The sequence below is a fragment of the Euphorbia lathyris genome, chromosome 9 (genome assembly GCF_963576675.1).
Source record: "Euphorbia lathyris chromosome 9, ddEupLath1.1, whole genome shotgun sequence".
Taxonomy (NCBI): Eukaryota; Viridiplantae; Streptophyta; class Magnoliopsida; order Malpighiales; family Euphorbiaceae; genus Euphorbia; species Euphorbia lathyris.
Window position 1 is genome coordinate 8635478 of NC_088918.1, and position 27822 is coordinate 8663299.

A 27822-nucleotide genomic window follows, 5' to 3' on the forward strand; every position below is an offset into this window, starting at 1 on the left:
TAATTTAGTCATTTTCGAATTCATAAACGGTAAAAAATCTAACAAACAAACAGAAAAAGTAAACAGTTCACCGAGAAAAAGGTAATTCTTTTGAATTAACCTCTTTTTAAAATTCATATTTTGAAAGGTAGGTAAGAGTCAAGAAGAAAATAGAGTTTTGACTCATAGTTATGGTAATGTTTATGACATAAAACAACTTACCTTAAAAAACTACATATTTCCTAAAGAAAATTTGGTGCCAACCTAACCTTCCAGTAATGTCTACATAAATACATTAAAAAAAAAAATTTCATCTTATAAACTTGTTGAAGATATTCATTCATTCTGCAAAATATTTTAAAAAAAAAATGAGCTACCATCATCATCACCATGATCATCATCATCCTCCTCCAGGTTTGATCTTTTCGAGACCATTTAATTTAGTAATTTCTTGTTGTTTAGTATCTTTTTTAATTGATGATTTTGGAAATATTCACTTAATTCAATTTTAGGGGCTCCACCGCCACCACCACCGCCATATCCTCCTCCTGACTTTCCACCGCCACCGCCTCCACCGCCAGGCTATCCTCATCCACATCCACCTCCGTTTCATCATCCACCACCGCCTCCCCCGCGTTACCAGGATTACTTCTATGATGATGGCTATCCTCCTCCACCGCCTCCACCTTATCGGCAGGACTACCGACAAGATGACGGCGGTGGTTTCTTGTCGTTTCTCAAAGGATGGTATGTATGTTAATTTCATATTTTATCCTTAATTTTAGCTAAAGTGTTTTTTAGTCCGATCCATCCATTCAAAATTTTGTCATTTAGCTCGTGCAGTGTTGATCACATGCAACCTTAATTAGCATATAGAATTTGCTCATTCACCGTTAGATCTATGCTTATTAAAATCCTAAGATGGAGATTCAAAGCATCCTGATACTTAGATTTAATAAGTCTATATCTAACGGTGAATGAACAAATTCACTTGCTCATTAAGGTGTATGTGAAAATTCCTGTTAGCTCGTGACTTGGTTACATTTGGCTCTGCACCCAATTTGGGTGTCGTTATTTCCTAATATGTGATGATATTTTGACACATGATATGTCTTGAAGTTTATTTACCATATAAATTGTTTTATGTGAAAATAATTAATTAGATTTAAAAAATAAAAAAATAAAAACAAATATCAAAAATAAAATCTATCAAGTTTAAGTGTCAAAATATCGTTATGTGTCAATAGAATAACAATTTCGTTAGTTCTCTTTTCAAATTATAAAATTTAATCAATTGAGATATGTCAAGAATCGATCACGGTCAAATAATAAATTTTGGATAGATCGAGAGACAATTAGGGATTAAGCCTTTTAGCTTTGGCCCAAAACTTCAACCGTGAATTTAGTCCAATTGCATTCAATAACACATGGAATTTATTAGATGTAGAAAAGTGGGAGACATGGTCCATCACGTGTCAAAGTGCTCATCCGCTAAGTGTCTAAAAGAAAATGTCAATTAAACAAAAATAAATTAAGAACTTTTGAAATTTTACATATTACAGTAAAACCTCTATATAGAAATACACTTGGGACCAGACTATTTGTATAACAATTGAGAGGTTATTACCAAATAGAGTTTGGTAATAGAGGTTATTACCAAGTTGGGACCAAGTTTTTTTTACAACAAAATAGAGGTTATTCCTATATAGAGTATTTCTATACAGATGTTTTACTATAGTTGGAATCTTAGAGTTATTAAATACAATTGGACAAAAAAAAAAGGGTTATTGAATTCAATTTGAGAAAAATAAAAGGTTATAGAATGTAATTAGATAAAAATAGAAGGTTATTCTGAGTTCAGATTGCAGTTGAAGTTTTAAGCCAAGTACATAGGAGATCAGATGCATTAAACTTAATTTTAGCTTAATATGTAAATTTTAACTGTTTTGTTTACTTTTTATCACGTGTCAGAAAAAAATATCAAATAGATAGATGAATAAATAAATAAGAATAATTGAAATTTTGAAGTAATTGAATGCAATTAATAAGAATAAGGAGTATCGAATGCAATTATCTAAAATTCAGGGGTATTGAAATTTGAGTAAATAATTTATTAGTTTTTTTTTATCTAACATACTGTTTAGTCTCCTATTTTGAAAAACACATTATAAGATCTCTATTTTTTTTATCAATATTAACCTCTGGGTCTTTCTGTCTAATTTTTTTAGCTTTTTAACTGTTATATTTGGCATAAACAGACAGTCAGAAAATAACAGAGTAACATGACTATTTTGTATCTATTATAGCTATTCTGAAAGCTAAAATATGTTCAGTTAAAAATCTACAAAAAAAAAAAAAAAAAAAAAGATAAAATGACCAAATTGTTAATATTGACAAAAAATAGGAACATTATAAATGTGTTTTTCAAAATAGAATTACTAACAATGTGTTAGGTAAAAACACAGGGACTAATAAATTATTTATCCTTGAAATTTTAGACTAATTACGGGACAATGAACGTATTATTAAGCGTTATCAATTGGACTGTTTGAATAGATGTCTCACCGCTTGGTAACTTTAGTTCAATCGTCAGAGGTCAGAGGGGTTAATTTTTGGTTAAACTTAGCTTACAATAACAATGGGTAAATTAAACCCATGGCCACTGAACTTTATCCATTTTCACATTATGGCCAATGAACTTCATTTCTTCCAGGTATGACCACTGAATTTTACACTTTTTAACACCAGTGGCCACTCAACGCCTCAAAACGACTGTTGATGGCTAAAAATAAAAAATTCAAAGCGTTAATAATATTTTAAGGAACTTTAATTCTTGAAAATTTTCGTTTTGAGGTCATTTGAGTGTTGTTTGGTTAGGAGAGAGAAAGTCAATTTATAGAGGGAGAAAGCTCCAAAAAAAATGTGATTTTCGAAAATAAAAAATGTGGTTTCGTAGTAAATATCGTTCTGAACAACTTTAATTCTTGAATATTTTCATTTTGAGGTCGTTAACGATAGTTAACGGCCATTTTGAAAAGTTAGTTAAAATTGAGTGGCCACCGATGTTAAAAAGTGTAAAGTTTAGTGGCCATACTGGGAAGAAATGAAGTTCAGTGACCATAATGTGAAAATGGATAAAGTTCAGTGGCCATGGGTGTAATTTACCCCAATAACACTCTAAAAGGATTTAAAAAAAATAAAAACATTTTGGTACTTAACTTAATTTTTAATAATAATATAAATTTTTTAAAAAAATATGTTAAGAAAATACATGGAATAAAACTTTGGGTAAATTTTAAATAAAACTTCTGTGGTTTTACTAATTTCAGATAAAGGAACGTGCTTTACTTTTTTTCAAAGTAAGGACTGATGTTTTCAACTTTAGCAAAATAAGAATTTTTTCGATTGATACTATTAAAATCACCATTGAAGATTTCAAAAATGACATTTTTAAGAACTACTAATATTCTAAGCAACTTTAATTCTTCAACTTTTTTTATTTTGAGATTATTTAGACAATGTTTGGTAAAGAGAGAGAAAGTTAATGTTTAGAGAGAGAAAGTTCCAAAAAAAGATGATTTTCGAAAATCGAAAATGTAGTTCCATAGCAAATATGACATTGAACAACTTTAATTTTTGAAAATTTTCATTTTCGGATCGTTAAAGATAGTTTTAATAGCATTAATCCAAAAGGTTTTTGTTTTATTAAAAGTGTGAAACCTCAATCATCGTTTTGATAAAAAGTAGGGTAATTAATTTATTAGTCCCTATATTTTGATAAAACACACTGTTTAGTCCCTGTATTTTCAAAAACACATGGTAAGATCCCTAACATTTTTCTCAGTGAACTGCTTAGTCCTTCTGTCTGTTTGTTAGAAATTTTTTACCATTTATGACTTCAGAAATGACTAAAATACCCTTTACTATTTACCTTCAAACTTTAGAAGAGGAACTCCAATTTAGAGGAAGAAGCTATTTGTATGGAGAACAAGAAAAAGAAAAGAGCCAATGCTTACGAATTTGAACGATTAAGAAGAAAATTAAGAAGAAGAACATTCAAAATTGATTTCAGATGCATTAGAGTTTAAAGGAAAGGAAAAGAAGAACGCAAATCCAAATTGACTAACAAAATCTTCATGAGAGTCTAATGTTAGGGACTAAATAGTTCACCGAGAAAAACGTTAGGGACTAAACAGTTCACTGAGAAAAAAGTTAGGGATTTTACCATGTGTTTTTAAAAATACAGGGACTAAACAGTGTGTTTTGTCAAAATATAAGGACTAATAAATTAATTACCCTAAAAAGTAAACCACAGTTCTTTATCTGAAAATTAGTGGAATCACATGGGTTTTATTTCAAATTTACCCTAAAAAATTTAAGGTTCTTGGAACGAGCTAATTTAAGTCTCACGTAAAATAAGACAATTTCAATCACAACGTCCATTAGGGTTAATTTTTAAATAAAATTCTTATGGTTTCATTTTTTTTTTTTTTTTTTGCAGATTATTACTTGTGATATTTTTTGTATAAAACAAACCATGTGGTTGATATCGTTAGCCATTTTAGGTTGACTTTGCCAAATTTAGCCGATAACGACCTCAAAATGAAAATTTGTAGGAATTAAATGATAGTTTAAGCGACTTTAATTCTTCAATTTTTTAGGTTTGATGTTATTTAAGTGATGATTTTGCGGAGAGAGAAAGTTAATGTTTAGAGAGCAAACTTCTAAAATGATGATTTTGAAAAATAAAAAATGTGTTCCATAGTAAAAATGATACTAAACAATTTTAATTTTTGAAAATTTTCATTTTGAGGTCGTTATCGGTAAAATTTGGCAAAGTCAATCCAAAATGGATAACGATGCCAACCACATAGTTTGTTTTATAACAAAAAAACTCACACACAAACGTGAAACCACATGAGTTTATTTGAAATTAACCATTATCCTGATTAACAGAAATTGATGCATCATGCCGTTAAAGGCAACAACATCTAATTTGTCAATTTCTGTTGTAGAGGGGTTAAAGGCAACAACATCTAATATTGGTGGAAGTATGACGTGATACTTAGATGTAGAGGGGTTAAAGGCAACAACATCTAATTTGTCAATTTCTGTTATTCAGATGTTTAATTGCGATATTTGATGAACATTGAGACTGAAATTCTACAATTTTATACGTAGGGCTAAATTAGTTATTTTTCAAAACCTCCGTGGTACCTTATCCCAAAATTTAAAGATTGCAGTGTTAAGAGGTAAGATACAAATTTAGTCATATGATTATTGAAGTAAAGTAGATATTACTATCACGTTTTAAGCCTAACTATTACCTGTTGGTACAATTTTAAATCTAATTAACGAAAAATGTTTTTTTTTTTTTGTATCATTAATAAAAGATGTGCATTTTCAATGCTTATTGGGTGTAGAACATGAAATTATATATGGATTAAAAAATATATATTTTTCATCAATTACGTTTGAAATTGCACCAATTAATAAACGTTAAATTTAAAATTATATTATTATATTATTTTATATGTGGAAGTATATACCTCATTTTGTTGTTAATATTGCTACCTTTTATGGACCATAAACGTATTTTACCCGTGTTATGCAGGGGCGGATGTAGGGTAGGGGGGGGTGTCAAAAGGGCATTTGCCCCCCTTCATCCCATTAAAAAAAAAAAAATAGTCCAAAAATAAGGGTTAAAGTGCAAAAATACCCCTAATGTTTTGGGTCAGGAGCAATTTTATCCCTAACGTCTAAAATGGTACAATTTTATCCCTAATGTTGGAAGCCAAGAGCAATTTTACCCCTAACGTTGATAAATTGAGTCAATTTGAGAAATAATTCATCAAACTGTCTTCTCGGTCATGAATAATAGTGTCTGAAATTGATCCAATTTATCAACGTTAAGGATAAAATTGCTCTTGGCTACAAACATTAGGGGTAAAATTGCACCATTTTAGATGTTAGGGGTAAAATTGCACCTAACCCAAAACATTAGGGATATTTGATACGTAACAACCCGAGAATCCCGGAAATGGATGATTACGAGTCGGAAATATTATAATTTATGTTTTTTATCAAAAAAAATCATGAAAATAATGCATGACAATTAAACGATTTTGCATTTTTCGTCACTAAAAATTGAACAATTTTGCATATTTTGTCATAAAAAATTGAACAATTTTACATTTTTTGTCTAAAATTTTTTTACGTAGAATTTTGACCCCCTCTCTCAAATCCTGGACTCGCCACTGTATTGAAGTAAAGTAGATTTTGCTATCACGTTTTAAGCCTAACTATTACCCATTGGTACAATTTCAAATCTAATTAACGAAAAATGTTTTTTTTTGTTATATCATTAATAAAAGATGTGCATTTTCAATGCTTATTGGATGTAGAACATGAAATTATATATGGATTAAAAAATATATATTTTTCATCAATTACGTTTGCAATTGCATCAATTAATAAATATTAAATTTAAAATTATATTATTTTATACGTGGAAATACCTCATTTTGTTGTTAATATTGCTACCTTTTACGGACCATAAACGTATTAATTTTACCCGTGTTATGTATTGTTCATAATATATTTGTTGAATTAATTAATATTATAATTTTTATTAGTCCGAGGTATTAGTTTCGGTAAAATTTCTCGGGAATTTTGAATATTTTAATAATTTTTTATTTGTTGTATTTTTTACAGTTTGGCTGCCCTGTGTTGCTGCTGTTTATTGGAAGAGTGTTTCATGTTTTAGCTGTGTTATACAATATTAATTTATTTATGTTACATTTTTATTATTCAATATATCATAGACTATATACATATCATTTTAAGATTTTTTTTTAATATAGAATCATTTGAATTATTAAATATATATTTCCTTTTAATGGTGAACAGTGAATTTTACTTCAGTTTTATATGTAGTATAGTATTTGATTGGTTGGATGTTGACATATTCGTGAGCCGAGTTCAGGTCATAACAAACTTTTATGTAAAAATATTAGGGAAAATTATACAGAAATTCATCTTTTAAAAACTATTTACAAGTCATAATTTTGGATTATGTCAAATTAGTAAAATCAGTACTTTTAATATATTTTAAAGATTGTAATTTATAAATTAGAAGCTTAGAATATATTTTCTAGGGTTTATAATTTATGAATTGGAGTCTAAATTTCTTAAATTATGGTGTAAAATCATAATATATAGAGAATAATGACATATTAAGAATTAAGTTTGGTGATATGACTTAGTTGTAATTTTGTACTTAATTATGATATTCATGTATTTGACCCAATATATTAATCCCGAGTCCAGTTGTCCAACCACTATTAATTTAGACGGGTTTGGACTGGATAGGGTTTGGGTTAAAATATCAAATCCCAAACTTAATCTATATCAACTCATCTGAAAAAATATATAATTTTTAATTATAAAAAATAGAATTTATACTTAAAAATAAATATTTAATTATAAATATATAAATTTTCTAATTAATATTAATATGCGGACCGGGTTGAATTGGTTCGTACTATTTTTATCAATCCTAAACCCGTCTAAAAAAATAGACGGGTTTTAGCGAGGCTAGACCAGGTTAGGTTTAAGATTAAATTTCATTATCTGAGCTCGATCTAAGAGATACGAGTTTGGTGGGACCGGCCGGGTACCGGATCCGTGGAAAGGTCTAGTTGGGTGTAGGCTCATAGGAAAACAAGTAGACGGTGATCAATTGCATATGGACATGGACCCCAAAAATGAAAGGGCCCATAGAAAAATGTTCTAAAAAATTCAAGCAAAAAGTTATCGGATGTCATTATTCGATTAATTTTAATTATTTTTTATTTGATTAATATTTAGCATTTCATTAAACGAGGGTCAGGGAAATACCACATAAGGGTGTACTAGGAGTAAGCCTTTCTCTGTCAATTTTTTAGCAAGAGGCCGCTCCTACGACTCGAACTCGTGGCCTCTCAATCACACGACAACAACGTTTACCGTTGCGCCAAGATTAAAGAAAAATATACAACATGAAAATAATAAATAAAAGATAATATACTATTTAAAGCTGGTACAATATTCACAAAAGAATAAAAAGATGACAAACAGATGACAAACGATAATAAAAGCTATAAAAGAACACCTAAAATAAAAATTATAAATCACATATTTCTTGTACATCCACACCCGTAGAAAAGTAGCTGTAATCCAGTGTTCATTCTTTAGAACCTTCTGCCATTCGGATTTGAGTTCTTTCTAGTGTAACAACATAGATATATTAATCTAAGGATAAAATAAAATATTTCCACTCTTGTTAAATCCGAAAAAATATAAATGAAAGACTTATAGAGCATGTGCAATTCAGATGAATAAAGAGATCTGATGAAATATATGAACTCCAACTAAAATTAAATTACAGTTAAACCTCGATAAATGAATGTTCGATAAAGTAATAACTTCGTTTATATAATAAATTCTTTCGGTCCCGACTTGGGCTAATGGACTAAAGTAATAACCTCGTTAAATGCATTAAGTAATAAAAATATTTAAATCCTTAAGGGCCCAATGAAAATATAAATTAATAATGATTGAATTATATATATATATATATATATATATATATATATATATATATATATATATATATAGTGCCTTCTATGGTTACTTTGTTTTTGACAAAGTATCATTACTTGGTGTGTTTTCACCATTGGATGATGGATTAAAAAATTAATCCAATGGTGAAAACACACAAAGTAAGGCTTACTTTGTAAAAAACAAAGTAAGCATAACCTTTACCATATATAATATATATATATATATATATATGAGATCAGGTATGACACATTGTTGACAAGCCTTATTGTGTGACAATGACCAATTTTGTAATTAACCAAAATGAGATGACAAATTTGTAATTAAAAGGAAAAAGAAAATTGTTTTATTTTTTTTTTCTTTAAAATGCATTTTCCCAACTTTTTCAACCTTGTTTTTCAAAAAATTTTATACCGTTGGACTCGTCTTAATTAGACGGTCATTTTAAGATCCCAGAAGCTCGGGTAAAAAAATTTCCGGTGAATAGAATCCGGCGATCTGTTTTTCTGTGAGAAAAAAATGTTCAAAAAATTCTCCAAAAATTTCAAAAAATGTAAAACATTATTCTGAGAAACTTTAATTCTTGACTCAAAATGAGATTCCTTACGGTTTAGTCCCAAATCAACGGAATCCGGCGGTTAGATGAGTGTTTTCCGATAAAAAATCCGAAAGTCCCCATAAAATTCTCAAACAATTTCAGAAAATGTAAACCATTATTTGGAGAAATTTTAATTCTTGAGTCAAAGTAGGATTTCTTACGGTTTAGTCCCAATAAAACTTTTTCCTTAATTTTATCCATTTTACATCCTTCAACAATTTATTGGGTCAAAACCGTAAGAAATCTCGCTTCGACCCAAGAATTAAAGTTTCTTAGAATAATGTTTTACATTTTCTAGAATTTTGTAAGAATTTGCTGGGAACTTTTTGTCTCGCCAGAAAACGCCCACCGGGATTCCGTTCACCGGAATTTTTTTTACTTGAGCTTCAGGGATTTTAAAATGACCGTCTAATTTAGATGAGTCTAATAGTATAAAATTTTTCAAAAAACGAGGTTAGAAATATTGGGAAAATGTATTTTAAAGAAAAGAAATAAAACATTTTTCTGTTGGAATAATATATAAGTATTATGTTGGAACAAATGGTACACTGATTTGGAACAATGTAAGTAGGACAAAAAACGTGTCCAGAAAATTATCAAAAAATTCCAAAATATGTAAAACATCATTTTAAGAAACTTTAATTCTTGGCTCAAAGCGAGATTCCTTACATTTTTGACCCAATAAATTGTTGAAGCATGTAAAATTGATAAAATTAAGGAACAAGTTTTATTGGGATTAAACCGTAAGAAATCCCGATTCGACCCAAGAATTAAAATTTCTTAGAATAATATTTTACATTTTCTAGAATTGTTTGAGAATTTTCTAGGCACTTTTATTCTCGCCAGAAAACGCCCACCCGGATTCTGTTCACCGGAATTTTTTTTACTTGAAATTCAGGGATCTTAAAATAACCATCTAATTTAGACGAGTCTAATAGTATAAAAATTTTCAAAAAACGAGGTTAGAAATGTCGGAAAAATGTATTTTAAAGAAAAGAAATAAAACAATTTTCTGTTGGAACAATATAAGTATTATGTTGGAACAAATGGTACACTGATTTGGAACAATGTAAGTAGGACAAAAAACGTGCCCTGAAAATTATCAAAAAATTTCAAAATATTTAAAACATTATTTTAAGAAACTTTAGTTCTTGGCTCAAAGTGAGATTCCTTACAGTTTTGACCCAACAAATTGTTAAAACATGTAAAATGGATAAAATTAAGGAAAACGTTTTATTGGGACTAAACCGTAAGAAGTCTCGCTTCAACCCAAGAATTAAAGTTTCTTAGAATAATGTTTTACATTTTTTGGATTTTTTTGAGAATTTTCTGGGCAATTTGTTTCTCGCCGGAAAACGTCCACCCGGATTCCGTTCACCAGAAATTTTTTTACTTGAGCTCCAGGGATCTTAAAATGACCGTCTAATTTAGACGAGTCTAATAGTATAAAAATTTTCGAAAAACGATGTTAGAGATGTCGAGAAAATGTATTTTAAAGAAAAGAAATAAAACAATTTTCTCAATCCTTCTTTCATTTTATTTACAAATTTGCCACATTGCCCTTTTTAAAAAACTACGTAGTTTTGTTATGTCACACAATAAGCTCCTTGTCACACCCTAACCCCTTGTCACACTGGATCTCACCCATATATATATATATATATATATATATATATATATATATATATATATATATATATATACACCAAAACCTTTCAATCAATCAACTAGAAGTCATTTCTTCTGGAAAAATACATCTATAGTTGATTGTTTTTTCTTTCCACCTAAACCAAAATGAAAATCATCCTTAACTTTTTGTAGTGCAAATACAACTTCTGGTATATTTTGTTCATGTTGTAGCAAGTAGTTGTTTAATGTGATCATTGCTTGGAAGGCCTTTTTTGATGATACATTTGCGACAACACAACTATCATCTGGCTCTAGATCATTTCCATCATCATTGTTCATTATTGACTGGATAATTTCCTCGTCTGTAGGCGATTCCATAACTGCATCATTCTCGCTAGGATAGTTCAAAAGATGTTCGACATCCATTATAATGAAAAATTATCTATAAAATAATAAATATTAATTTATCGATAAATGAATAATTTATTCATTTATCGATAAATAAATAATCTCGCTTAATGAATATTTTTTTCCGGTCCCAAGGATATGCATTTATCGAGGTTTTACTGTAACAACAAATTAAAAGTGGAGGAAAAACCAAATAGATGGGAGGAGCTCAAAGTAGATTCTTTGAGGCTTAGTAGATCCGCAAGTAATATAATTCACACACACACAAAAAAAAAATGAATAATGTTTTTAAAGTCTTAAATTATACCCATTAAAAGATATAGAAATTGAAATTAAACGGAAATTTCTGAAAATAATAAACACGGTTTGCCAATAATTATGCGACAATGTTTAAAAGTGAATGATAATAAAGCAAATAATAATAATAAAACGTTTTTTATTCTGATCACCGCCAAAGTGTTGTCCAACCGATCTAGATATCACCTAAGCGGCCAAAATAATACATGGGCCAAAAAAGGCCCAAAGAGCCTACTTGGAGAAAATCGAAACAAATTCTGGATTTCGAGCGCTTAATTAGGTGAAACCTTAAACTATGAAATACTGTAATGTTTTTAAAAGTCTTAAATTACATGGAAACAAGTAAAGAACATAATTAAATAAAAATATCCGAAAATAATATTTCAGTTCGCCATAACCATACAATAATGTTAAAAAATGAATTGTAATAATATAATAAAACATTTTTGTTCCGATCACTATCTATACGCTGCCCAGGGATAAAATTTTATTTAGATGTAGTTAAAAAAAAAAAATTTTAGTACAAAAATAAGGGTTAAAGTGCAAAAATATACCTAATGTTTTGGGTCAGGAGCAATTTTATCCCTAACGTCTAAAATGGTACAATTTTATCCCCAATGTTGGAAGCCAAGAGCAATTTTACCCCTAACGTTGATAAATTGGGTCAATTTGAGAAATAATTCATCAAACTGTCTTCTCGGTCATGAATAATAGTGTCTGAAATTGATCCAATTTATCAATGTTAGGGGTAAAATTGGTGCAAAATTATAAAATTGATATGCAATTGGTGCAAAATAAAGAAAAAATGACTGTATTTTATAATAGTGTCTGAAATTGATCTAATTTATCAACGTTAGGGATAAAATTGCTCTTGGCTACAAACATTAGGGGTAAAATTGCATCATTTTAGATGTTAGGGGTAAAATTGCACCTGACCCAAAACGTTAGGGATATTTGATGCGTAACAACCCGAGAATCCCGGAAATGGATGATTACGAGTCGGAAACATTATAATTTACGTTTTTTATCAAAAAAAAAAATCATGAAAATAATGCATGACAATTGAACGATTTTGCATTTTTCGTTACCAAAAATTGTACAAGTTTGCATTTTTTATCATAAAAAATTGAATAATTTTACATTTTTTGTCTAAAATTTTTTTACATAGAATTTTGCCCCCCTCCTTCAAATCCTGGATTCGCCACTGATGCCGCCTAAGCATTAAAAACCCGTCCAAATGGCAAAAAAAAAAGTCCAAATAACCTAATTGGCGAAAATCGGAACGAGCCTAAACGATCTAGGTAGCTATTTTCTTGAACACTGCTCGTAGGCATTGCAGAATAATAACGTAAGTAATTAATCCTAAATAGCATAGACAATATTATTCCTATATTGGATCTTCCTATATTATTTAGATTTTATATTTATATTTCTTTTAAAAAAGATTATATATTCTTATTTTTTTTTAAAGATTGTATATTCTTATATGGACTAGAATCCTAAAGAAGGGCCTCCAGTGGGCCTAATCCAGGAATGCGCTGGCGTAGCGTCCGAGGCTGGAGGGCTTCAAAAAGATTTACTAGGTCTATATATAAAGGATGAATTATATAATAGTCAGGATTAATAAATTATTTACAACTATCTCATTCTGTTAAATAAATTTATTAAAACGTTAAATCTGGTGGTTTTTTTAAAAACTATATTTTTTCCTATAAGTAATTAACTAAAAAATTGATAGAAACAAAATTAAAGTTGTGATATTATGATATTTTAAGATTTAAAATCATATAATAATAAAATACATAAAAATGATTTTTATAAATGTAAATAAAAATTAAAATCTGATTTTTGATGTAATTTTTTCATATATAAATGGAGTAAAAAAACTTATACATATATTAATATTATTAGATTTTTGGTAGGAAAGGAAAGAAAAACAAACAAAGCCGCCTAACCTGGGATCAGCCTGGAAAAGCTGACCCCCAACACATCATCCAACATCAGGGACGAAATGAATTTTTTTGTTTATTATTTATTCAAATATATTTTAGATTTTTGTACATACAATTTTTTTTTATTAAAAGGATTTTTATTTATTATTTTATTTGGGGTCGGTAAATTATCATATCGGCCCTGATTAGGTAGTAAAAAAGTGAACTAGTGGATTCGCTGGAACTCTCCTAAACATCAGTTTGTTAAAGTCAATACAGACGACGCTAGCAAACGAAATCCTGGATTTGCATATGCTAAGGGACTAATTCGGAGGGTCATTGGGAAAGAAGATTTGCAGTGAATTTGGATATTTGTATGACTTTTTTAGCCGAGCTCTAGAGCCTCTTTTTTAGCCTAACTTTAGGTTGGGAATAAAAGTTAATCATAAAATTCAGTTCAAGATGCATTCTTTAACAGCGTTACATTTTATGAAGGGTCAGATTGATATGCATCATCTGACGAATCTCGCAAGTGTAATATGTCTCATGTAGACCTTCAAAGCATTTTTTTTAAGATCGGTGTGGATGGTCCGTGAAAAGAATGGTTTCTAGATAGTTCTTTTTCCTTTCGTTGTTTCATGTGCTTAGACCTTCTTTTTTTAAAAAAAGAAATCCATAAATATAATTTAATTAACGGTTTTGATATATGGAGCCTTTAGGGCTGCATATAAGCATTAAATGCTTAAGAATATTCTTTTGTATTTTCAATATCCATAAAAAAATATGCATTGAACTTTTAAATACATCAAAACTCATTTAATGCAATAATATATATTTTTTTATATTTTTAATATCTACATTTATTATACATTGAGCTTCTATCATTTTTGGAAAAGTGCAGATTTACCCGTAACTATGAATTTATGCAATTTTATCTCTAACAATATCAAGTAATTTCAATTTTATTCCTACACAACAGAAAATTTGAACTAACTGATTTGGCAGTTATTTGATTATCATATCACATATTCCAAAGAAGTTCGTCAATAAAATAAAGCAGTAATTTGTATTTTGACGGGTTTTATGTAACTAACTTTTATTTGCAAGGTCTTTTGCGGCAATTAAATAACGAGTTAAATAACAAATTCATAGTTATGGGTAAATCCAGACCTGGCAATTTTCGTGTTCGTGTCATGTCAGGTTTCGGGTTCGTGTCAAAACCTGAAACACGAACACGACACGAAAATTAACGTGTCATTTCGTGTCGTGTCATAAAACCCTAAACACTAACACTAAAAAAGCGTGTCGTGTTCGTGTCGTGTCATCGGGTCGTGTGTCGCTTTGCCGGGTCTATAGGAAAAGTCATGTTTTTAACCTAGTTCTTATATTTTTTAATTTTGTTAATATTTTTAATTAAGTTTCGGGCCAGTTTCATGTTTTCGGGTTGACACGAATACGACACAAAAATTAACGTGTCATTTCGTGTCGTGTCATAAAACCCTAAACACTAACACTAAAAAAGCGTGTCGTGTTCGTGTCGTGTCATCGGGTCGGGTGTCGCTTTGCCGGGTCTAGGTAAATCTACACTTTTCTAAAAATGATAAAAGTTCAATGTATAATAAATGTTAATGTTTTGAAAACCAGACCGGACGTTGAACCGGTGAGACAACTGGTTCAAGGTTCAATAGGTTCAACCGGTTCAACCGGAATGGTTCAACCGGATAAAAAAATAAATAAATATATATATAAAAAATAAAATGATGTTTCATTGAACATAAAATTAAAAATTTCATACATATAATAAACAATTCTTAAGTTAACATATTAATTAAAAATTAAAAATTCATACCGATAATATAAAAATTCACACATCGGTAACCAATCCTTAATTTAACACATTAATTAAAAATTCACACATCTAAAATCAAACCCATAGTTTAACACAATATTAAGGTTAAAATTAAATTAATTAACACCAATTATTAAAGAGGTTGTTCTCTACCTAATTTTTAAATTTTTCCCTTAATTCAATATGTTTTTCAAAAAATGGCAAAAAACCAGGGTCAATCCGGTTCACTGGTTCAACACCGGTTCGCAGTTCAACCTCGGTTTGATGCGGTTTAATATAGTTGAACCTGTATAGCTAAAACCGGACCAGACACTTGACTGGTTCGCGGTTCGACCGGTTCGACCGGCCGGTCCGATCCGGTTTTCAAAACACTGATAAATGTAGATTGTTGAAATTAAAAGAACTAGAAATGAAATTTAGAAGGACTATCTTTTTGATTTTTCGGAACAAATTATTCCATTGGACACAATGCCACTTGCTTTCACTACTTATTTCAATTAGAATTACAATCACAAACTAAGATTACAAGCATACAAAAAAACAAAATAAAATCAACCCATTCAAACCAACCCATACATAATTAGTTCTTATCTCTTATCTCTTAAAGTTCTGCCACTCACCTGACACACGGAAAAAGGAAGAGAAGAAAAACAACAAACTTTAGAGGCGAGACTTACTGCATCCGATTGCCCTGCACAGCCTGTAAAAAGCTTTTTCTCAATCTCTTTTTATTCACCGTTCACAGGCCACCTCAAATCTTATCCTCTACCACCAGCGACAACTATTTTTTTTTTTTTGACTTTTGACCATTGATTTTTTTTTTTCAAATCACATTATTGATTTCATTTTATTTATTTATTTTTTTATATATAATAAATTAAGTTTAATTTTTAACATACCCCCTTAAACTTAATTTTCCGTAACTCCCAATAGAACTCTCAATTGACTGAACACATCGTATTTTAACGGCTTTGTAAAAATATCTGCAATCTGATCTTCCGTTTTCACGTACTTCAGTGTCACCTCCTTTTGCTCAATGCACTCCCGAATAAAATGATACCTCGTGTCAATGTGTTTACTTCGATCATGAAACACATGATTTTTTTGCTAATGCCAATGCAGACTTATTATCGATAAAAATCTCTGTTGGATCATTTTGAGTCATCTGAAATCCTTCTAACAATTTTCGGAGCCAAATTGAATGACAGACACATGAGGTTGCAGCGACATATTCAGCTTCACAGGTTGACATCGTCACAATTGCCTGCTTCTTCGAACTCCACGTAAATGCAGTATCACCCAGAAAAAATACAAAACCAGTTGTACTTTTCCGGTCATTCTTATCACCGGCCCAACCACTATCACAGTATCCAACTAATTTGAAATAGTCAGTTTTTTAATAAAGTAATCCCAAATTAGTTGTACCTTTCACGTAACGGAGAATTCTTTTTTCTGCATTCCAATGTGACACTATTGGGTCTTCCATGTATCGACTTACTAAGCCGACTGCATAGAGAATATCCGGTCTCGTACATGTCAAGTATCTGAGACTTCCGACCAAGCTTCGGAATAATGTCGGGTTGACTCTGTATCCACCTTCATCTTTTGTCAACTTGATTCCACATTCTACTGGCGTGCTGACGGAATTATAATTTTCCATCTTGAACTTCTTTAATATCTCCTTTGCAAAACCACTTTGAGAAATAAAAATTTCGTTGTCATTCTGCTTCACTTCAATGCCAAGATAATATGACATTAGACCAATGTCAGTCATCTCGAACTCACGAGCCATTGTCTTCTTGAACTCTTCAAACATCTTAGGATTGTTCCCTGTAAAAATGAGATCATCCACATACAAACAAACAAGTAACATATCTCCATTTTTCACCTTTGCATCCAGGGCATATTCATATGGGCATTTAACAAAACCATTTTCTTGAAAATATTTATCAATGCGACTGTTCCAGGCTCGTGGTGCTTGCTTAAGACCATAAAGTGCCTTTTTCAATTTTAGCAATTTATTTTCTTGACCTTTCACAACATACCCAGATGGCTGATGGATATAAATTTCCTCTTCCAGATATCCGTTGAGAAATGCGGATTTCACGTCCATTTGATGGATTCTCCACCCGTGTTGAGCAGCTATAGAAATTACCAGTCTGATACTCTCCATTCTGGCAACAGGAGCAAAAACTTCATTGTAGTCAATTCCGGGTCGTTGACTGAACACTTTTGCCAACAGTCTTGCTTTATGTCGGATAATTTCACCGTTTGCATCTTTCTTTGCTTTAAACACCCATTTAACTCCAATGGGTTTTTGACCGGCCGGAAGTGATGTCAGCTCCCATGTTTTATTTTTCTCGATCGAATGAATCTCCTCTTCCATGGCTTTTCTCCATTTTTCATCTTTCATTGCTTCTTCTGGATCTGTTGGTTCATCATTAACAAAATGACAATAAAGAGTTAATTCATCATCGAGATTTTTTGTTACATCATAGAGATCTTTAATAGGTATGCATTTTTTAGGCTTTCCGGGCGAATGTTCATCTAAACTGTCTTCATTACTCGATGATGAACTCGAACTGGATGAGCTTGCTGATGTCGAACTGGTTGCTGGTGTTGTGGCTGCGATTGTGGCTGGTTCTTCCTTATCATTGTCTTCATCCATGCAAGGATAAAAACTGTAGCTGTTTTCTTTTTCACTGGTCCAGTCCCAAACTGCTTCTTCATCAATAGTGACATCTCTACTAATGACAATTTTCTGAGTCTGAGGATCGAACATTTTGTACCCTTTGGAATGTTCTGAATAGCCCACAAACAAATATTTCTTGCTTTTATCATCTAGCTTCTTGCGTTCTTCATTCGGTACATGGATATGAGCAACACTGCCAAAAACACGCAAATGAGAAATATTGGGCTTTATTCCGCTCCATGCTTCTTGTGGAGTTTGATCCCAAACACTGATAGTTGGCGATCTGTTCAACAGGTAGACAGCACAATCTACTACTTCGGCCCATAACTCATTCGGTAAATTTTTGCTTTTTAACATGCTCCTCACCATGTTGAGCACCGTTCTGTTCTTTCTTTCTACTACGCCATTTTGCTGAGATGATCTGGGGACTGAAAGGAAATGACAGATTCCATGATCTTCACAAAATTGCTTGAAAGAGATGGACATGTATTCACCGCATCTGTCTGATCTGAGTGCCTTAATAAAATGACCACTTTCTTTCTCCACTTGGACTTGAATTTTTTAAATGTCTGAAATACTTCCGTTTTTTCCTTCAAAAAATACACCCAAGTTTTTCTACTATAATCATCAATGAAAAGTAGAAAATATTTATTTTTCCCCAGGGACTGTGGAGTGATCGGTCCACACACGTTTGTGTGAACTAGCTCAAGTGGCGCCTTTGCTCTTGACATAGACTCCTTTGGAAAACTGGTTCTGAATTGTTTTCCAACAAGACATCCTTGACACAGTTGATGAGGCTGGTCAATGTGAGGCAATCCGTTTACCATCTGCTTCTGTCCCAACAGCTTCAGTCCTCCAAAATTGAGATGCCCGTACCGTAAATGCCAAAGCCAGTGGGGACTTTGCACACAAGCTTTCAAATATTTGGCCACGTCCGTCTGAAAGTTAATTGTGAACATTCTGTTTTTCGCCATGGGTACTCGTGCAATCAACTCCTTTTTCTCATTCAACAGGAGTAGTTTCCGATCCACCATGTGAACTTTATAATTTTTCTCGAGTAACTGTCCCAAACTCAAAATATTGCTTTTCATGTTGGGAACATAATAAACATTATCAATAAACTGGTGAGCGCCATTTTTGAGCCGAATAAGAATGGTTCATTTGCCTGTAATAGGAACCTTAGAGGAATCTCCAAATACAACATTACCGCAAACGGATTCATAGAGCTCCACAAACATCTTCTTGTCACCACACATATGGTTACTTACCGCATTGTCAAGATACCATATATTATTTTCGCGATTTTCTTCAACTTCGTAGGTAAGTAACACTGTGCCAGTTACTTCTTCATCTTGAATATTATTTGCAGTCTCCTCTACCTCCTTAGGCGGACTCCAACATTCCATCGCGTAGTGACCGTACTTAGAGCAATTGTAACATTGAATGTTGGACTTGTCGCGTCCTTCATTCGGCCTCTAGTTTCCTCTTCCTTGACCGCGTCCTTGACCTCTTCCTCTGCCTCTGGTGAATTAAGTGCTTCTGTCATTGTTGTTGTTGCTGTTTTCATTTCTGCCTTGACTTCTGCCACGTCCTCGTCCTCTACCATTTCCTCATCGGCCTCTTCCGCGTCCTCTGCCGGACTGACTACTTTCGCCATTTTTAAACACAGCCTTCGTTGCTAAGACTTGTTCTGCGAAATCTTCTCTTCATTTCTCAAACCGCTCCTCGCGTGCTTGTAATGACCCTACAACTTCATCAACGGACATTTCGCCGATGTCTCTGGACTCCTCCATAGCCACCACTACGTAATCAAATTTTGGTAGTAGTGATCGCATAATTTTTTCAACAATTCTGGACTCTTCAATTTTTTCTCCATACTGCCGCATCTGATTTACGACAGATTTTACTCGGGATGAGTAATCACTAATGGCCTCCGTCTCTTTCATCCTCATCGTCTTAAATTCTCCTCTCAGCATTTGCAAACGAACTTTTTTAACTTTCTCGTCCCCTTGAAGAGAAACTCGTAGGATTTCCCACGCTTGTTTGGCGGTGGTAGCTTCAGCTACTTTCTCGAATATTAATTCATCCAAACCTTGATGGATGAGAGTAAGCGCCTTTTGGTCGCTTTTGCGATTTTTCTGCAGAGTATCTTTTTCTGCTCGTGTCAACGCTGCCTCGTTGCCTGGGACTACGTAGCCTTTTTCAACAATATCCCAAACATCTTGACATCCGAGTAACGCCTTCATTCGAATACACCAACTTGAATAATTGGTTTTGGTGAGCTGAGGGTATTGATAAGGAAGTTTGAGACCGTCTGACATTTTTATAGGGCCTGTGTGACGGAAGACTGACTCTTGTAATATGGCTCTGATACCACTTTGTTGAAATTAAAGGGACTAGAAATGAAATTTAGAAGGACTATCTTTTTGATTTTTCGGAACAAATTATTCCATTGGACACAATGCCACTTGCCTTCACTACTTATTTCAATTAGAATTACAATCACAAACCCTCTTATAAAGGTTACAAGCATACAAAAAAAAAAAAAACAAAATAAAATCAACCCATTCAAACTAACCCATACATAATTAATTCCTTATCTCTTATCTTTATCTTTTTTTTTTTACTTTTGACCATTGATTTTTTTTTTCAAATCACATTATTGATTTCATTTTATTTATTTATTTATATAATAAATTAAGTTTAATTTTTAACATAGATATTAAAAATATAAAAGAATATATTATTATATTGAATGTTTTGATGTATTTAAAAGTTCAATGCATATTTATTTATGGATATTGAAAATACAAAGAATATTTTTAATGCATGCCTATATCAAAACCGTTTAACTAATGAGAGAAAAACTTGACCACCAAGCATATTATTTTATACTAATATATAAATACTTAAATCCTTCCTAATATTTAAAATTTTTAAACCCAAATCCCTAAATCCCAAAATGGCTTTCATCTGTTCTAATTTTCTTTCTAAAACCCTAATCCCTAAAATCCTACCGTTCAGATTCAAAACCCCTAAAATTGCAGCATCAATGTCTTCTCTGATCGGACCTCCCGAGTTACAAAACTTTGCAAATCTACCAAAGTTTCAATCTTTATACTATAATTATGACTCCGATGAAGAGGGATCCTATTTCAACGAAACCAAAATTCGCCCGGCGACTCCAAAGAGTTACACCGAGAATTTCTCGGAGACTTATCTTCCGACGGGAAACCCTTGCCTTGATTTTTTCTTCAATATCGTACCGGAAACCCCTTTCGAATCGGCTCAGAAGAGGCTTCAAGAAGCCTGGAATTACGATTCCTTGACTTCCCTCAAGCTGATTTGTAATCTCAGAAGCGTACTTGGAGCCGAAAAATCCGATAAAGAGGGATTTTATTCGGCTGCGCTTTGGCTCCATGAGTTCCACCCGAAAACCCTAGCTTTTAGGGCCTGTTTGGTTCAGCTGTTAGCTAATAGCTGTTGCGGTTACTGTTAGCTGTTTGCAGTTGCAATAAGCTGTTTGTTATTAGCTGTTTTTTTTTGGTAGAAAAGGAAAAGAAAAACGAACAACAACAAACTACCCAGGAATTAGCCTAGGGAAGCTAACCCCAATCCTATCTTCTAAGAGAAGAGGAGAGATGAAACTAGGGGAAACAGGAAGGGTAGTAACGCCTAACGTCCCTTCATGGCCCGCCGCTGCCAAGCGATCAGCAACACGATTCTTCTCTCTAAAAATGTGTCTGAACTCTACGAACTCAAAGGAAGAGCAAAGCCTTTTAATAGCTTTGATGAGGTTGCGACTGTTAAGACCCATAGACTGATTCTCAGAAATCATTTTGATTGCTTCCAAATTATCAGACTCCACAGAGAGCCTCTTAACACCCAGCCTTTTAGCAAGATTGATTCCAGTAAGAATAGCCCAGAGCTCCACAGAAAAGGAAGAACCCAACCCTAAATTCCGGGAGAACCCAGAAAGCCAGGCGCCCCCTACATCTCTAAGCACACCTCCAGCCGCAATCTAACCGTTATTGAGGCAGGAACCATCAGTATTCAGCTTCACAACCCCCTTTCTTGGCCTAATCCATCCCACGAGATGGACATCACAACACTGAAAGGCTCTGGTAAGGGACTCTCCTTTGAAACTATCGATAATAGAGAAAAGTTTTTTCGAGAAGAAATCAGCTAAGTTTGTCATAAAAACAGTTTTATCTCCAAAAATCTCCTCGTTTCTCCATTTCCAAACTTGGTGACAGATAATAGCAAAGAAAATGTCACCATGCTCCATGTATGGAAGCAACTTTCCTCTAACACCATCAGAGAACCAGTCGACCTCAGAATGTGCCATGAAGGAAGAGAAAATATGGTGTGGGAGAATTTTCCTCCAAACCTCTTTACTATTAGAGCAATCTCTAAGAGCATGGCACAAAGTCTCAACATGGCCTCTGCATCTACTGCAAGCTCCAGAATCAGCCAAGTGCCTTATGTGCCTATCCGAATTAGTAAGAAGCCTGTCCTTAACGCCCAGCCACAGGAAACTCCTAATACGGAAAGGAACTTTAAGGGTCCAAATAGACTTCCACACATCCGAGGGAGGATCAGATCTAAAGAGAGAGAAAGCTTCAAAGGCCGATTTGCAAGAATAAACTCCATTGTTAGTCAGCGCCCAACAGTGCCTATCCAAGTCTTCCTCATGATTACTCACCTTCACTCCCCGCATTCTAAGGAGAGTCTCAAGGCTAAAGAAAGTATCAAACTTTGACCAGATCCAGTCCCCTTCCGAGTCAACCACATCGGCAATCCTCTAGTTGCGTATATCACTAGGCGGGGGGAGGAAGAACACACCTCAATTAACGGTTTATCCCCAATCCAGTTATCAAACCAGAAACTAATGGACTTACCATTCCCCACCTCCAGGCCAACTCCAGTTGCTGTTCGGATTTAAAATGTCTAAAATGGACATGTTTTAAATTAATCAATGATGAAATTATAAAAGGGAAAATGTGAAAAAATGCCATAAAATTGCTTTTGGCGGCTAACATTAGGGGTATAATTGCACCATTTTAGACGTTAAGGGTAAAATTCCTCCTAGCTACAAATGTTAGAGGTATTTTTGCACTCTATCCTATTATAAAATAAAAAATATGTTACACAAATTAATAAAAATAATCTATATAAAATATAAAAAATTTATTGAACGCAATAAAACCTTATTCTTCTGGTAATTATGTTGTAGAAATATAAATAATGTTAAAAAATAAACATATTTTGTGGAAATAAGAAGGGTAATTTTGTCGATAACATATAACTACAAACAGCTATTTATGAAAAGCTTCAAATAGGAGCTTTTCGTGAAACGCTCCAAAACGTTGCAGTATCCAGAGAAAATGCTAAACGCTGCGGTTATATAAACCTATCCAAACGCCATATTTCCTGCGGTTTGGAGTGAAACGCTAAACGCTCTTCCGAAAAGCTGAAACAAACACCCTCTTAATGTTCTGTCCATCGCGAAATTCGGTTACTTCAAAGACTTACCGGAGATTCTTTACCGAATTCTCGAGGGATCTGATGTGAGGAACATTCAAAAAGCTCGCCGGACTAAGCACAAGAAGCGAAAGTCGGGATACTTCCAGCGTAGGGCGGGGATTATGGCCACCTATACGAATTGGCGTTACAAATTTTACGCGCAACCTCAAAGGGAAACACATTGGGAATACGTGACGGAAAGAAAGAATAAAATGCTCAGTCCATTAGGGTTAGGGTTTAACATTTTTTTGGCCGGTTGGGGATGCAATTTCTACCGCGATAGACTAAAGTACAAATATATCGAAACAATCGAGCCGGGCCGCCGTTATCCGAGAGTATACCCGTGCCCCCCTAGTTTCAGCTTCTGGTATAAAAGAGTTAAAAAAACTACTAAGAAGTTCTATATTAAGAACAAGTCAAAACCTAAATCTACTAGAGAAAAGAGGATATTGGAAGCTTTGGAATCGAGAAGGTTTAGAAAGGCGATAGGAAGTCGGGATCGAGAGGTGAGAAGAGTAACAATGGCGAAGAAATTTCTCGAGAGATATCATAGTGATTCGGACTTTCGATTCTTATATGAAAAGGTTACAGATTTCTTTGCCGAAACCCTCAAAGTAGACATGGAGCATTTGAAGTCGGATGAGACTAAAACATTGAGCCTTGCGGCTAAATGGTGCCCGTCTCTTTATTCGTCTTTTGATCGATCAACATTGTTGTGTGAGAGTATTGCGAGGAAGGTATTCCCTAGAGAATCTTACCCGGAATATAAAGATGTGGAAGAAGCACATTATGCTTACAGGTTAGTGTTGATTTTATATCGTATTTGCAAACAACATTATGTCTTAATACGTATCTTAATGTTGATATTTAAAAATATAAGAGAATATAACAGTACGAGTAACATAATTATGTAAATGCAACAAAAATGATAATATATTGTGTCAACCGGGTGCAACATCAAATCGTGTTATCATGTAAGAAATTTACTGAGCTAAATTCTTTAATTTTATAATATTGTGTTTGGCAGTAACGTTTTTACACAGGTCAGAACACACGCCCTTTTCCCCTTTTTCATTTGTTGGAGTGACATTGAAATTTTTGGTTCAGGCAAGACGGAACCACCTTTCTTAGGGATGTTTTTCGATAACCCGGGTGGGTGCAATGGCTAGCCATATCCTTCATCTCCGCCTCTCGTATGTGTTCACAAGTCATGTAATCTTAGTAATTTTAGTGTCATTCTTGAGTTACCGAGTAAAACCCTAACTCAACTCAAAAAAATTAACTAGGTGCGATGGCTAGCCATACCCTCTGTCTATGTCTCCGCCTCTCGTATGTGTTCACAAGTCATGTAATATTAGTAATTTTAGTGTCATTTTTGAGTTAGCGAGTAAAAACCTAACTCAACTCAACAAAATTAACCAGGTGCGATGGCTAGCCATACCCTCTGTCTATGTCTCCGCCTCTCGTATGTGTTCACAAGTCATGTAATATTAGTAATTTTAGTGTCATTTTTGAGATAGCGAGTAAAACCCTAAGTCAACTCGAAAAAATTACTTGCGAAACCAAAACGTAACCCCGTTTAATAGAACACTTATCTACTAATTGTTACCTCTACTTACAGGATTCGCAACCGGTTGAAAAAGGAGGTTCTCGTGCCTCTACGCAAGGCTCTAGAGCTGCCGGAGGTGTACATTGGTTAGAACAAATTAGGCGAAATTCCGTACAATCGGGTTACTCCGGTCGCCATGAAATTGTACAAAGAAACATTTTTAAAACATGACGAAGAACGTTACTGCAAGTACATGGTGGAAGTGAAAAAAAAAAAATTCCGAACCGGAGTTGAAGCTCGAGGAAAATGGCTTCCACATCAGGTAATCAAGCCGTTTTACGACGGAAATTTCCTCGGATTCGAGTGGAAAAAAATGGTGAATGCTCTTCTCCGGGAAGGGACTAATTTTAAACACTGTTTAGCAATTTCTGATGTGTCTAGAAGCATGAGAGGCACACCAATAAAAGTGTCTATAGCATTAGGTTTACTAGTTTCTCAACTGAGTGAAGAACCATGGAAGGAAAAGCTCGTAACTTTCAGCACGAATCCAACTCTCGAAAATGTTAATGTATCGTTTTCTGGAAGGAAACGTCGAAATTGATCCTGTTCGGGTCATGGAAGCTGCGATTTCCGGTGAAGAATATCAAAAACTTGCTGTTATTGATTGATTCTTATGTTGCAGGCAATATCTAGATTAACTTCTGTTGCAGTTATTGATATATATAATGTGTTCTTCGGTTGCGTTAAGCGCAGACAAGAGCTGCACTAAATTGTATCGATTGTCATTGAAGTTTCGAGTAAATTTTATGAAAACAGATTGTATCGATTGTCACTGAAGTTTCTGAGTAAATTTTATAAAAACTTTATTTTGTTTTAATAAAGTCATTAAACTTTTATTGAAACAAAATGAAATTTAGTCGTCTTTGTGAAACTAACCCCGAATTTACAGTAAAGTTCACATGCACCTTAATAACCAAGTGAATTTGATAGGTTTATTAAATCTAAGCTTTAAAATGTTTTGAATCTACACCTTAGGATTCTGATAAGCCTAGATCTAACGGTGAATGACCAAATTTTACATAATCATTAAGGTCAATGCGATCAAAACCGCCCCGAATTTAAATTGTCACTACAAAAAAACAGGGCTTTAGAGACACTTTTACAGCAACACTTTTATAAAGTGTCGGATGGGCTTTCTTAATAAACATCTCATTTATTATTACAGCTCATTAAGGTGGCTCATATGTCTAAGATTTGAAAACCTAAGCCTTTGTTTGAGAGTTTGAAGGTTAATGAAAGGGAGAGTTAAATGAGGTAATGGAAAGGGAAGGGAAGTGATGGAATGGAAAGTTAACAATTAACCTTGTTTGGGAGTTTATAGGATGTAAATGAGGTTAAATGTTTAACCTTGTTTGAGAGTTTAAATATGGAGGGGAAGGAATGTTAAATTTACTCTGCAGAGACAAGAAATTTTAAAAAATTTTACGTTACTCCCATTAACCCCCAATTTGGAGGTTAGAGTTTGGAGGTTAGAGGAAGTAAACATTTAACCCCATTAACCTCCAAGGTTAACTGAATACTTAACCTTCCATTATTGTCATTTACTCCTATTAACCTCCTCCCAAACAAGGGGTAAACCATATCCCTAATCTCTCATCATTCAACCTCTACGCCGTCAACTCTCTGTATGTGGTGAGTTCGGCACCTCTGCTTCAAACGGCGACATCATGCTACCGCCTTCCACCGTGAATCTCTTCTCTAGTAAGATTTCCCTCTTCGATTCTCATGTCTCGATTTCTCACATTCGCCTTCTGTCTTCCTTCTGAATCTCTAATCTCCAGCTCGGAATCCTCTTTGCCTTCACGGTCGCCGATCATCACGTACCAACAACAGCAATTTGAGTTCGATTTCCCTTTCTACAACATCGTGTAAGTATCTTTTTACCACTTTTATTTTATCATTATTATTATTCTTTAATAAAAAAGTTATACTGATTGCTTGATGATGCCTTATTGAATGACTTAATCTAAATCTGCTTTGAGCTTTTCAATAATGATTTGAGTCCGAGCTTTCATTTGATTAAATTATTTTTCTTTTTGTTGTTACATTACATGCTTTGAGCTTTTCAATAATGAAGCACTTTATGTTATAGACTGGGGATGAAACATGTGAAGGGTACGCTTCTGTATGGACCTCCTGGTACGGGAAAAACACTAATGGCTCCTCAAATTGGGAAAGTCTTGAATGGGAAGGAACCAAAGGTTTGAACATAACTTTTCTTTGCATTATGGGTGGCTTACTAAAGAACAAATGAAAGAAACTTCCTCCTACTGCCATTCAGTATTGGTATACTTTTTATCTTCAGTTTCAAATCAAGAGTTTCCATTTCCATTTGTGTACCATTCTACTAAAATTTCATGTGGCTCTTCTATTAATTTCATGATCTACTTTGATTTGATATCTTGTAGAAGAGTTTTATGTGTGGTAAAGTTTTAGTAGGACAGAGTTTTGTCATATATGTTGATATTTGCATGAATTTGAGTGAAAACTGAAATTTGAACTCTTGATTTGAAACTGATGATAAAGAGTATATCAATACTGAATGGCACTAGGAGTATTAGACTGTAAAATGCTTTGTTTGAAAACTTTGCTAGATTGTTAATGGCCTTGATGTCCTGAGTAAGTTTGTTGGTGAAACTGAAAAAAATGTCAGAGATCTGTTTGCTGATGCTGAAAATGATCAAAAGATGAATGGTGAGGACT

General features: G+C 33.2%; 1 protein-coding gene and 1 pseudogene across 1 annotated transcript; both read left to right on the forward strand.

The window, feature by feature from the left end:
• Positions 1-203: 203 nt before the first annotated feature.
• On the forward strand, positions 204-6892 carry LOC136205180 (uncharacterized). Its single transcript, XM_065995676.1, has 4 exons — positions 204-393; positions 492-726; positions 5161-5231; positions 6694-6892. The coding sequence occupies exons 1-4, from the start codon at positions 348-350 to the stop codon at positions 6762-6764; spliced, it is 423 nt and encodes a 140-aa protein (XP_065851748.1). The 5' UTR covers positions 204-347; the 3' UTR covers positions 6765-6892.
• Positions 6893-23632: 16740 nt separating this feature from the next.
• LOC136207240 (uncharacterized) lies at positions 23633-25828 on the forward strand (annotated as a pseudogene).
• Positions 25829-27822: the final 1994 nt, after the last annotated feature.